Source organism: Cygnus olor, chromosome 26, assembly GCF_009769625.2.
Source record: "Cygnus olor isolate bCygOlo1 chromosome 26, bCygOlo1.pri.v2, whole genome shotgun sequence".
NCBI lineage: Eukaryota > Metazoa > Chordata > Aves > Anseriformes > Anatidae > Cygnus > Cygnus olor.
The window spans coordinates 2,986,030-2,998,769 of NC_049194.1; the positions used below are offsets into that span (position 1 = coordinate 2,986,030).

Consider the following 12,740-nt stretch of genomic DNA (forward strand, 5'->3'; position numbering starts at 1 on the left):
CAGGAAAGGAATAACAACAAGAAAGAAGTAGTTCTATCCCATCTTCTCACAAAGATGCCCTTCGGCAACTTCAATTTTTACTCAATGAACCGGGAGAGAATAGCCCAAAGAAATTCTCAGACAAGGCAGGAGGTGGGGTGGGGCTGGAATCCAAAACTACTTCCACAGTTTGACCAATTAATTAAAGGCTTTACTCGCCTCAGCACAAGAACGGTACTTCGCAACTCTGCAGCACAGAGCTGGTAAAGCATGCTGGATTTTTCCATGTCTAAGCCCATCTCTTTATCCTAAGGAACATCTCAACATGTTTCCTAGATAACATTTGCTGCAATATACGTTCACCTGACTAAATTAACCATGCCATTACAACAAAAACTAGCCGTGGAGCTCAGGTGAACGGAGAACCAGCTCCAGCCGCATCCCCTCCACCTCAGCAGCCCTGAGGAGCTTGGTACCCAGGGCAAGCTTTGGGAGAAGAGGATTTCTCTCTTAATTCCTTTGCAATAGCAGCACTACAGCAGTTTGGATAAATAGCAGCAGCATTCCCTGTTAACCCCTCAGCTCTCAGCCCCACTGAGGACATAGGAGCAGGAGGAGCTGGAGAGCTGCTGAGGAGAGCCATGTGGTGCTGCTGCGTTACACGATCGAAGGAGGCCACCTCGATACAACGCTGCTGTAATAAGCTCGCTGAGAAAGATTTCACAGCAGAATCCAACTGTTTTGAGAACACTAAAGCCATTTTGCAGTCAGGGCTCTGCCGTACAGTGGAGTGGATGGGGACAATGTGAACAACCTCTCTTCACTAATAATACTGAAAAGGACAATTTTGCAGAAAGAGTCTAAGCCCCCTATTAGTTCATGAAAAGAAGAATTAAGGTATTTTTCTCAGCTGGTTCACTCTGTTTCTTTGTAAGAGTGAGTAACAACGTGAAATATTATGAAATACCTTCTAATTTGCAGTGCTGGTAAGGAAACACTACAACTTGTCTCCAGAAATGATCACAGTGGACACAAAGAGCTGAGTTTTTAATTTCATTGACTTTTACGTGAGACTTTTACCTCTAAAACTGATGTGAACTAAGACACTTTTGTGACTGAAATCCTACACCTGTTGATTGAAAGCTCTGTACAGCACAGAAAAAGCCTAAGAAATCCAGCTGAGATCAACGACTTGTGCTTACTAAAGGACTTCCAGAACCCGGAATCCTGTCTTTCAGTGAAAGGCTTGGGACTTTTCAAGCAGTTCCCCACGGCTCAGGCACTATTGATCTTTGAGGAGTGGAATAATGCCAACTCATCCTCCTCAGGCTTTTGAGTCAGGGGGTAACTTTGACGAGAGGTAGAGACTATTAGTGGAAACGAATCTGTCTCAGCGCTGGAGCCGAATACTGCACATGTACCCAGGGCACATTTCTACCAGCATAAAACAAGCCAGTTCTGCTAGTACTACAAACTACCCGTTATCAATCCAGATCTCAGCAGTAGAAAACAGTAGATTTGTGACATAAGACTCATTTTGTTTATACAGCAGCACCAGAAGACCATCTGTAATCTTGTGAAGCAAACCATCCTCTTCAAAACCCTTTAAAGAAGGCACAAGCTTTCTGTTTAAAGGTAAAACTTCTGCCCACATCATGCCCTGCTGCTGTGCGCATTACTGCATACAACTGACAAAAATACTTTGGAATGACCGGCTGTCTTTCCAAAGGTGCAGTTTTACATCATCAACCCCACCAAGCCTCCTACTGGCTTTTTGTCAAAGGCAGTGAAGCCCAACAACCAAAATTCAAAAAGATGAAGGATAAGACCCTTTGGAACACATGCTTGTAGCACAAAAGCAGAACGCATGGATTCAAATCTTGTAGGGAAAATTATCACATGGAAGCCATGGGTAGCAAAAATAAGTTCGTTGGAAGAAAATTCATAGCATCCACAGCAACTCCACAAGATTTTACTTGGGCTGTGTTAGAAGAGGCTGAAAAGGCGTCTTTTGAATATATGAAATATCCTCCCAAGAGCACTCTGCAGCCTGGTAGCAACAGAGCGCAGAAAACATGCACACTGACCCACTTGCTCTCACAGTGGGCACACACTCTGGCAGCAGCATCACACCCCGCTGTAGGAAAAGGACTACAGCCATCAAAATTTTGCAGAATAAACAAAGCGTCTGGCCTTGGTTTGAAGCAAGAGGAAATTTCACAGCAGTACCAACTTGGATAGCTACTGAGCTCCCATCCATGGCCATTTGTTCCTCTCCTGTGCCAAACAGGATTACTGTGGTGCCACAGAGCGAAACGATCAGGGAGCTGACGCCAGTTACATGGCTGTGCTCTAAACCGCGGCTGTAGTTACCAGCACAGGACTCCTATGGCAACAATGCAAAGCCACCATCTCATCAAACCACAGCCTTGCCACGAGACAGAAAAAGCATTTCAAACATCCGAAACAGTTATAGGAAAAAGACTCAGATAAAACTTTTCTAGAAGGCACGCTTGCAGCAAGTTCTCCTCTCTTCCCCAGACAGATGAGTTTATCACCCACACAAACTGGAGTTTGTACGTGCCTTAAAACGGATCGAGGGTTACTGGTGCTCTTCAGTCGGATTGCCCTTTTATTAAAGAACACTGAACCTACTAACTCTTAATCTAATCAACGCAACAAACATCACTGCACTTGTAATACCAGTAAAACTGCTGTTAGCAGTTAAGAAAATTAAGTTCTACAGTTCATTACACTATGCAAGGACAGTGAATTATACACCCTTGCAGGAGACCATTTAAGGACAACATAATCCAAAGCAAGGCAGGGAAATACAAATCTCCAATACTGAAAAGGGAAAAAAAAAAAAAAATCTAATGAAGAGATCATTATAGCCCTCTGGATCTATCAGAACACAGTCAATGCTTGGCAGCACAGCAGAACAACAGGAAGCTGAATATCAATGGTAACAAATTCTCTAATCTTGTTTCAACACCCAAATTGTTCAACCTTCTGGTTTCCTCACCTGACAATTTCCCTTGAAAACTCGCATCCATTGATCCGAATACACCTATTAAGCCTCCCCTGCCCTTCCAATGTACTGACAACAAAAAGACAGGCCTGACTCACTCCAGATTTCTCAGCATAAGGTAGGCTGGACAGCGTACTGAGAACTCCTCGATGCCTGTACGTATTTACCACCAGCAACCACGACAGGCCTTACTTCCTTGTCACTGCAAAGCAAGCTGCTGAGAATGTGCTACCGTGCACTCTCTGGAAACTGCTGCTGAGCTTTCGACAGGCTGGAAATCCATCCTCACCTCACGCTGCCCTGTCTGTGCTAACTCCTGTGTCTGGGGCGAGGCTCTCAAGGGAAACCACTTTGCTACAAAATCGTTGCTTTCTCCACAAGCATGAGAAATGTTAAAACAACTACTTCTGTCAGTGCTCGGAAAAGTGAAAACCTGTAAAAGGGACTTAAAACTTGTTTGTATACCTCGCTACCCTCAGTTAAACTGCCCATCAGGGTGGTTTCATGCCCCTTCTCAGAGGAGGCAGGCAGGCGCTGATTACGAGGAGCGCAACAGCAAACGAAGCGTGGGCGGAGGCAGAGCAGCCTCCCTTGCCTGCAGTGAAGCACACGGTGCTCAGCAAAACCAGCCCGTCTCACAGAGCCATCGCCCAGCACCAGGAGGAATGGGGATTCACAGCCTTGCAGGTTTTTACCTCCCTCACTGCTCTGCTAGGCGCTCGCAGAGGCACCAGAGCTGTGAGCACGTGCAGGCCGTGAGCAGCCTCTTCTCTTCAAAGCACGAGAAAGCCTCTACCCCGAATTCTGCCCAATCTACCTCAGGTCCCTGACAAACCTAAAATGAGAATAAGTTCAGTTTGAGGGGGATAAAAAAAAAAAAGTTTGATCTTCAACTGAAAATACTGTAAAGATTGCAAAATAAAAACAAACAAAAAAAGAGATTTAAAGTGCGCCTGCATCAACTTCTTGTGACTCAATACTTCTGAGGCATTTCACACGCAAAAGGTGGGAAACCTATTCAAGAATGAGTTCTTTAAGTTTATTTTAACTCATCATTTGACTGCTGAGCACTGAGTGCAAACATTAATGGAAACCTCATGTGTTTATTTGAAATGACTTTTTTTCTGATGAATTAGGCTGGAACTCAGAGGGCAGATTCTTCTGTTTCTATCGACTTCCTTTCTCAGCACGTCAACTGCGCTCAAATTTACAGCCAGCTTCGCGTGGATCAGGGCTATGGAAGTTTCTCAGCAGAACAAAAGATAAAGCACTGCAAACCATCCCCGCTGCACATAAAGAGGCGATTATATACCCGAAGTGTTCGGAAGGGTTACAACAAGCATCTGCAACACCGTTCTCTGCTCCCCCCTTTGCTGCCAAGAATCAGATTACAGCATTCGCATGGATTCGCAAGTTTGCGGCTCCTGCTGCTGCTGCTCAGCCCACTTTGAAAGGGCCGATCTCCTGGAAGACTACAGCAAGAATTTAAAACCAAGGCCTTTTCCACAAACTGGTCCCTATATTCAATTCAGCTCGGTACCTTTTTAACCTCGAAGTGCTCTGAGCTTTGTACATCCTCCAAACGGTCTAAGCAAAGTCACAGAGGGATGAGGCACACAGGCAGCATTTCCACGCAGGCACAGCAAGCGCCCACCGGCCAAGCGCGGAATTCTCGGTTTGTGACAAACAGAAGCATCCTCTGTGACACCCCACAAGCCTTCCCCGGAACTCCCAATCCTCCTCTACTTGAAATCGAGCAGCATACGTAGCTCGTTAAAGTAAAATAAAATTTCCCCTTAAAACATCTTCTTAGCTATAAGCATACAGTTGCTCATACATTTCTTCAAACTGCAGCAGAATTATTTAAAGTCACAAACGGCATTTAGAAGCAGAAAACGTGTTTAGAGTTAAGAGCAATAAATTTGTTAGAAATTAAAACAATTACTGCCTGAGTCAATGCAGTCAACAGCCTTCTGTGATGCTTATTTCTGACTGAATTCAGAATCGTTACACAACTGCCTCTCCTCCTCACATTCACTGTCCTACTGGGCAAGATAAACTAAAAATGAATGGGCATAAAAAAAAAAAAGGGCACTAAAAAGACAAGACAGACAAAACCCAGAAGGTTCAGCATGCCATCACTGACACAGAACCAAGAACCCCACAAATTCCAGTTATATGCCTGGCACAATAGTTACCTTTACTGCCCTTTACTACCTTTATTATCTTTAGTGCAAGGCTATTAAGTACATAAAATCATCCGGATTGGTCCTTTCGAGATTCAGCCTCATTGCAATTACTGGGACACCAGAGGAATGCCTTTGAGTTCAAATGGGCTGAACTAATTCTCCTCCAAAAATAAGACCCAAATACGCAGGGGCGTATTTTGCTCAGCACTGTGCCTTCTGGGATACCCACGTTTAAGAGCTGCTGTCTGGCCAGCACCACTTACATGGGCATACGTCAACGCCGGTCCCAGCAGCTCTGCTGTCACTCAACGTTATTTCGGGTTAACTTTGCGAGAACATCAGAGCGACACAAGGCTCTCCATTTCAAACCAGCAGCCCACTGAAAGCAGCGCCTTCTTCCCAGAGCGGGAGCAATCGAGGATAACAAGCACCTCTTCTGTGTATATTCCTGTTCACTTGGAACAAGGATTCACAGTCCCAACCCACAGCACTCGGATCCAAGGCAGCAGCGCTGCAAACCTTAAAATATTGTGAAGTAACCCGCAGATTACTATCAGAAAGAGCACGTGTATCTGAAGACTTGACTGCTGCATCACTTCGTAAGCGGGGTAGCTCCTGTATCAGACTAATACCTTAATGAGGACTAATTCCCAACAGCCTTCTGGCCACAAACCTGCTGGAACTCCAAGCCCGCAGCAACGTTCTCAGCAACTTGCTCAATTTCTTCTCTGCGTTGCCTCAGATTTTTTTAAGACAGAATTTCCACAAATTAGCTGGTTAGGTCATTGAATGCTCTAAGTGCTTTTGAATATTTTGCCAATATAAAGTCAAAATCTTGGTTGCTTTTTTTTTTTTTTTTCTGTTGCACAAGGTGCTTATAGGTCCTGCACAGGGTGGGCGTGACACACTGACCCAGATTCCAGGCTTAAGAGCAGCTGCACCACCAGAAAATCATTTGCTCGGGAAGAGGCTGAGCAAGAGCAAAAGCCAGCAGGGGGAAGAGCAGGACCAGGAAACATCTCGTACCTTGTACACCTCCAGACTGCTCTTTAGCAAGAAATCCTGTCCTCAGCTGCACCTGTAAGTAACTTGGAATCGTCATCTTCACAGAGAGAAGGGGAAACAAGAAATAGTCTTCAGGTATGCATTTTACGTCATATATCCATTTCATAATTTTTAACCAAAATTGCGACTCAAAGGAGGGAAAATTTAGAACCTAAATTAAAGCAAAACCTGGTAGAAAACCAAGGTAATTTCACGTGAGCTTCAAGGTAATTTTAATCTCTCTCAGCTCCGTTTTACCCAGTTCTTCCCTCTGGAAGCTACGGCCCCAAATCTTAACGTGCACACGCCACAGCCAAAGCATCACTGCTTGTTTTGTCAACACAGAACTGAAGTGGCAAACTTCATATAAACTTATCTGCAACAACAGAAAACCACAGAGCTCCACCAAAATCTTCTACCCTACTCTGAATACATATCGGAAACTCTAAAGGAGCATCACAACTCGTCGGGAAAAAATCTTAACACACCACCAACTTCCAACAGTGTATTCTCAGGCCAAATACAGCATTTTTGTCAAATAACTTTAGGAAACAAAAGAACAAACCTATATGTTTCAAGAAATTGGGGAGCGTGGCTTGTTCACAAACCTTTCGAAAAGCAAGGAGAAAGAAAAAAGAATGCAGCTGCAAGCCATTTCTGCTACAATGTAGGCAGAGAAAGATGAAGTATCTTACACAGTGCAAAAACAGCACAACAGGACACAAATGTGTTCTCCTGTGTTAGCAGCCATCCAGTAAGTACATAACTGAGGAGCTTCTCAACGTATAAAAGAAAATAGTCTACTCTATTAAAACATAAATAAAATTAAGCACCTTAACAATTAAGCCATGGTGTAAGTGACTGTACCTGCAAGTTGTGACAAGATGGGACATACTTGGGCTAAAAGAAAGAAAAATATCGCTAAGCAATGACCAGTTTACTGAAAAGGGGGAAAAAACACCTCTCATCCCACAACGATTTTATACAGATGTTAACGTGACATTAATACCACCAAGTACGACAAGGTTGCTGCCAATATTTTGCAGTGCTCAAGGATTTCAGTTTGCTGGTGCATCAAAGAGACGAACCATCTTTTGATTCTTAAACAGACGACAAACTTATTTCAAAGAGTGCCTCGAACAGCCACAGAGAAGCCTGGTAGCATCCACATATATTAAGCAAATCCCCCACTTGCAGTGACAGATTTAGCCGTCATCCATCTTTGAAATTAACAGATGTGATATTGCGAGTAATGCTGCGTATAGCGCAGGCAGGCAATGAATGGACAGACAGTAACAGGCACTGCAAATCCGTTTCAACGGCACAAGACAAAACGTTAAAAAGTGAGTCAAGAAGGGTAACAAATCACCAGCGTGCAGTTTTTCTACATTGCCAGGAATTAATTAAAAGATAATAAAGTTTTTAATTCTTATAACTGCAAAGAGATTTGCACAACATGTTAACCGATGCATGGGTGTCTCAGCCTGCAGCAAGACGGTGCGATTATTTCTGAGGTATGAGCTCCCATCGAAGTACGATGTAAGCTCTGAAGGTTAATTACAGCTAGCTGAATGACAACACGTTGTTTGTATCACAGCTGGACATCCCCAAAACCTCAAAAACACCTAACTTGATAAGTGTACAAAGAAATATAGAGCCAACGTGCTTATCCAGCACGGCTGGACAAACTGGTTTTCCCAACCCATATAAAATTTCTTGAGTCCTGTTATACAAAAACAGCTCAGAGTTTTCAGAAGTTGCCTACATGTTTGAGGACTTAAAACGCCCAGCATCTGCAGATCTGTAAAACAAATCCCTCTCCTTTATCTGTTAAACGACAGGAGCTGATTGCCATCACCAGAAATAGTTTTCACTACAATTTGTGCCAACAGCAGTCACGTTCAATAAGCCTCTGAGTAGCTTTGAGCACTGCATTTGTCTGAGCCCAATAACCAGCATTATCTGCAGGAAACGAGTGGGATTCTCCCTCAAAGTGCGTTTTGCTAGCAACTTCTCATCAAAAGCTGATGAAACTTCTTACGTACGGGAGATCTTAAATATAAAAGACCACAATCACCCTCACGTCAAAATTGGCAGACCTGCGCGAGTACTTTGTTCTTCTACCCGGGTGTTCTGATTTCCTGATATAACTAACTTCTTACATATAAAATCGTATATACGCTGCTCTCCCTGGATCAGAGAAGTGAATTAACTGCTTTAATGGAGCAAAAAAGGTGAAAGAATCACACGTTACTGAGTGCTGGACAGCATCTCCCTGTCAGAGGAAGTTTTGCTGGGTGTCTCATACAGGAGCAGTAGCTCCCTAACAAAGAGCCAGGTGTATCCACCTACCTACACTTTGCATAGGAGTAACTCCTTCCACTAATGAGAAAGATTCCTTTGGGCACTGGAGGACTCAGTCTGCCTCTCTCAATTTTTTCCATTTATTATAGGGGAACCTAAGAACGGGGAACTTACTGTCAAAAAGCAATTACCCCTACGTACTCCAACAGTTATTTTCTGTAATTGCTGCAATGTAACTGTAAGCTTTAACTTCTAGTCTTAAGATTTCTAGTGATTACACGAGTTTTAACAAAACAGTAGAAAGAACACTAGGAAATAAGCATGGACCTCAAAACCAGAAGCATCCATAAGAAAGAAGTGAGTTATTGGGTGTGAAAAGGGAAAAAAACGCTATTAGGCTTCAGACAAACAGAGTTCCTGAGAATCAACTCCTTTTGGTTAAAAGAAGCCTAACTTTGGAAAGGTCGGACTCGATATAACAACATCAGGTACTTACACTACCGCCCACAAAGACAACCTGGTCCCATACCAAACCCCAGCGCTCTAGGCCTGTGTCTGCATTGCTGAGTTTGTGCCCTGAGCAGCACCCGTTCTCTACAGCAGCTTTCATAAAAAAGTAAAGAAGAAGAAGAAGAAACATACATAAATTAGGTCTAATTTGTAAGTTTAGCCCCTGCAAATGAGTCCAAAATGGTCCTTCTGCAACACATCTAGACCCTACGCAGCTGTATGTACCCTTGTGGAGAACAAGAACCAAAGCCAGCGTTAAGGGAAAGCACAGCCTTAAGATGAAGGCTTTCCCCTTCCACTACGTACATGACAAAAGAACAGAACCTCATGCATCTTATACCTATTTCTTATAAAGTACAATAAAAATAAATAATAATAATAATTATAAAGCAAGCGAGCAGCTAAAGGGCAGGGGAAGTCGACAAAGCACGAGCGGCCACACAATTTCTGCAGACCGTAGCCCCCTGGGGACCGGGCACCTCACTTTTTCATGCTGCAGTGTTTGTGCCCAAACTGCTGGGCAGGGGAAGGACGTCTATGTATAAATACGAGTGCTGCTATTAACGTTAGGTTTATTAAAATAAATAAATAAATAAGAGGGGGGAAAGCCTGGTTTTGACACTAGACTTTGACAATCTCTGGAAGGAAAAAATGAAAATAAAGCCCGGCAGCGCATCCTAGCCGCCAGGTTTTCCTTCCAGCCGGGCCTTTTGTACGCTGCTGCGGGGCCCCCGCGGGGAGCGGAGCCGCTCCGCGCCGAGCCCACGGAGGCCGCAGGGCCCCGGGCAGCGCCCCCCGGCCCCGAGATGGCGGCGGGAGGGCCCCTCGGCGGAGCCCCGAGACAAAGCGGGCGGCGGGGCCGGGAGGAGCGGGGCCGGGGCGCCGAGGGCTGGCTGAGGAGGCGGAGGCCGCTGTCCGGAAGCGAGAGGCAGCGCCGGGGCCCGGCCCGGGGCAGGCCCCGGGGGACGCCGTGAGGGGAAGGCCGCGGGCCGGAGCCCCGAGGGGGGCAGCGCGGGGGGCTCCGAGCGCCGCGGGGGTGGAGCCGCGGACAGAGGAGGAGGAGGAGGAGGAGGCGGCGGCGGCGGCAGGGCCCGGACGGAGCGGGGCGAGGCAGCGGCGGCCGCCCCCGTACCTGAGCCGCGGGCGGTCCACCCTCGGCGGCGGCGGCGGCCCCGTGCGCGCAGCGCCCCAGCGGCCGGGCCGGGGGCAGAGCGGAAGGGGGGCGGCAGCAGAGCGCAGCGCCCCACGGCCAGCACCTGCCGCCCGCCTCCTCGGCCCGAGGATTGGCCGAGACCGGCGCCGCCTTCGTTCAGATTGGACGCGAGGCCGCTGAGAGGCAGCGGGCGCAGCCCGTAGCGCGGCCGGACGGCGAACAACAAGGCGATGGCGGCCGTTGATTGGGGGAAAACGGTCCCGGCGAGGGCCCGCCTACCAACAGGAGGGCCGGCCGGTAGTCCTCGCGTCGCTCAGCGGCTTTCCACCAATAGAACGCGGCTCTGAGGAGACGGCGGCCCGCCCTCGCCTCCTATTGGACCTAGGCGGGGGGACGGCGGGCGCCGATAGGCGGCGCGAGCTGTCCGTCAGCTGCAATCAGAGCCCTGCGCTCTGGCGGGGGCGGGGGGCGGTGCGGACGTGAGGAGCCGCACAGCAGCGGGGGGGGGGGGGCGCGCTGCGGCCGCCCTGCGCCAATGGGGCGGGGCGGGGCCGGCCCCCCCCGCCCCCCCGCCTCGGGGGCTGTGGTGATCCGTGGCGGCGGCGCACCGGGGGACGGAGCCGCCTCAGACGCCACCGGGTTCAGCCCCTGGGGGGTTATACAGGGGTCCAGGGGCGCTGCCACCCCTCATACTGCACCCTAGGGTGCTGCTGAGGAACCCTGGAAGGGGAGCAGCGCAGAGGGGGTGAAGGTGGCAGTTAAAGATGGAACACGCTGGGGTTTAAGAAGCACACGGCCAGGAGTGCTGGCAAACAGGGGGGGCTGGGCGAGCAAAGCTGGGTGCAGCCCCAGCCCTGTTCCCCCCACACCCACGCTGAGGGGCAGGGGGCACCCAGGGGCCCGGCCGGACCCAGCACCTGGGCAACACCATGGACGTGAGGGGAGGAGGGCAGCACTCGGCTCTTACACGCCTCATGGGAGCAGGGCCATAGTTCTAGGTTCCCTAGCCCACGCTCTCATGACTCCACTGGCTCCATAATTTTTGTTTTTTTTTTAATTAAAGAAGTTAACTATCTCCACCTCTTCCCAGTTACAGCTCCTTCTCTGCAGGCCACGGGCTTTACCTACGCTTCATTCCCATCCCGCTGTACCAGGGCCATGCTTGATGCAGTCCCGCTACAGCCAGAATCCTGCCACGTCCCTGACTCGGAGGTAGAGTTCTGCCCAGCTCTTGCAGAGATGCTACGGGTTGTGGCAAGTACCTGAGCCTACAGGGGGAGTACGCTGCAGCTCCTGGTATCTCCGTCTCCAGCAGTCACCATCACCACAGGACACAGGCACTTTTTCAAAGCGGCTGCAAAGACCACGGAAGCCTGCCAGGATAAAGTATCAAGGGTATTTTTTAATTTATGGTCCGCACAAGTTTAATTGAGCACAGATTCTGTATACTTGCTGGGAAGAGAGATGGGAATTCCTAAACTAGAAGGAAGATCCCTCCATTTTTTCAACACTGGTTTTCTTGCTTCCTGATTTTATCCATTAAATACTTATTTTACCACATCACATACTGGTTATTTACTCTAGAATTTCAGAGCACAAATTTACACAAGTATGTATGTTAGCAGGATGATGCTTTATTTCCCAATTTCCAACACTAAAAAAAAAAAAAAGCAAATTGCTTCATATCTAAAGCCACGCACTAGCTCACATTATAGCACAGTAATTTTTTCTCGCTGAGCTTTACGGTTTCAAATGTGCAAGCCTAAATTACAAAGCATCTAATTTAGAGTAAAATTGTCCTGATTCATGCTAAATAAATACTGTTCTGAGTTTCAGTGCACTGAAACCTGTGTGGGAAAACAAAGCTCAGAAACAATATACTAAGGAAGTCAATTACAATAGGTTCTTTCTATTTAAATATACCCATTTCCTCAATTTTGCCCACCCACCAATTCTTCTTATCACAATATAGACTAAAAAGTCAAAGGACATTTTCAGTGGAATGTAAAGGCCTGACATTTAAGTGTTTAATGTTAACACTAACCTTAATATATGCTTACTTTAAACAGGGCAGACTAAGCAACAGTTGCACAATTTCACAGCTTTGGTTTTCAATATCTCAAATGTTGATCTGATTTCTTCATGTATTTCAGCTGCATTTGCTTTGGAAAATCTGTCTTTTAATTTAATTCTCTGGTTTGGGAAGTCCACAGAGATGCTCGCATGACTTGCTAAAAACGTCTCCAATACAATACCTGGCAGGGTACTTCTAACAATTCTGGTTTTATTCATTAGATATGCAGGCAATTGCAATTCCCAGTTCACATTTGGATTTTAGTAATGTGGAAATCTGTTAACCCCTCCAGTTGAAGGGATACTGGGAATCTAGGTAGTTTTGTTGTTTTTTGTTTTTTTTTTTTTTAAATTGAACATACCATGTTCAATGGTATGTAAGACCTCTTAGTAGTGCCTCCAAGAAAAATACTACTTTGATATTCTTGTATTCAAAGTATTTCCACAATTTCTTTGT

At 46.8% G+C, this 12,740-nt stretch overlaps 1 protein-coding gene and 1 long non-coding RNA gene across 13 annotated transcripts in view; one reads left to right on the plus strand and one right to left on the minus strand.

The window, feature by feature from the left end:
* The window catches only part of KDM4B (lysine demethylase 4B), a 90,998-nt gene extending 80,657 nt beyond the window's left edge, over positions 1-10,341 (minus strand). For 2 of the 12 annotated variants that reach the window (XM_040537486.1, XM_040537484.1), the window contains exon 1: positions 10,190-10,341. Coding sequence is in view for 7 of the 12 variants with exons in the window: in XM_040537480.1 (XP_040393414.1) it covers positions 4,551-4,585 (35 nt within the window). In the remaining 5 variants the exon portion in view is untranslated. Of the gene's footprint in view, positions 1-4,550; positions 4,712-10,189 lie in introns of those variants that run through there. The other 10 variants (XM_040537482.1, XM_040537489.1, XM_040537480.1 and 7 more) reach the window with 6 other exon arrangements.
* A 136-nt stretch (positions 10,342-10,477) lies between these two features.
* Positions 10,478-11,773, plus strand: LOC121060067. Its single transcript, XR_005814736.1, has 2 exons — positions 10,478-11,145; positions 11,301-11,773. It is a non-coding gene; the product is annotated as an uncharacterized LOC121060067 (long non-coding RNA).
* The last annotated feature ends 967 nt before the right edge of the window (positions 11,774-12,740 follow it).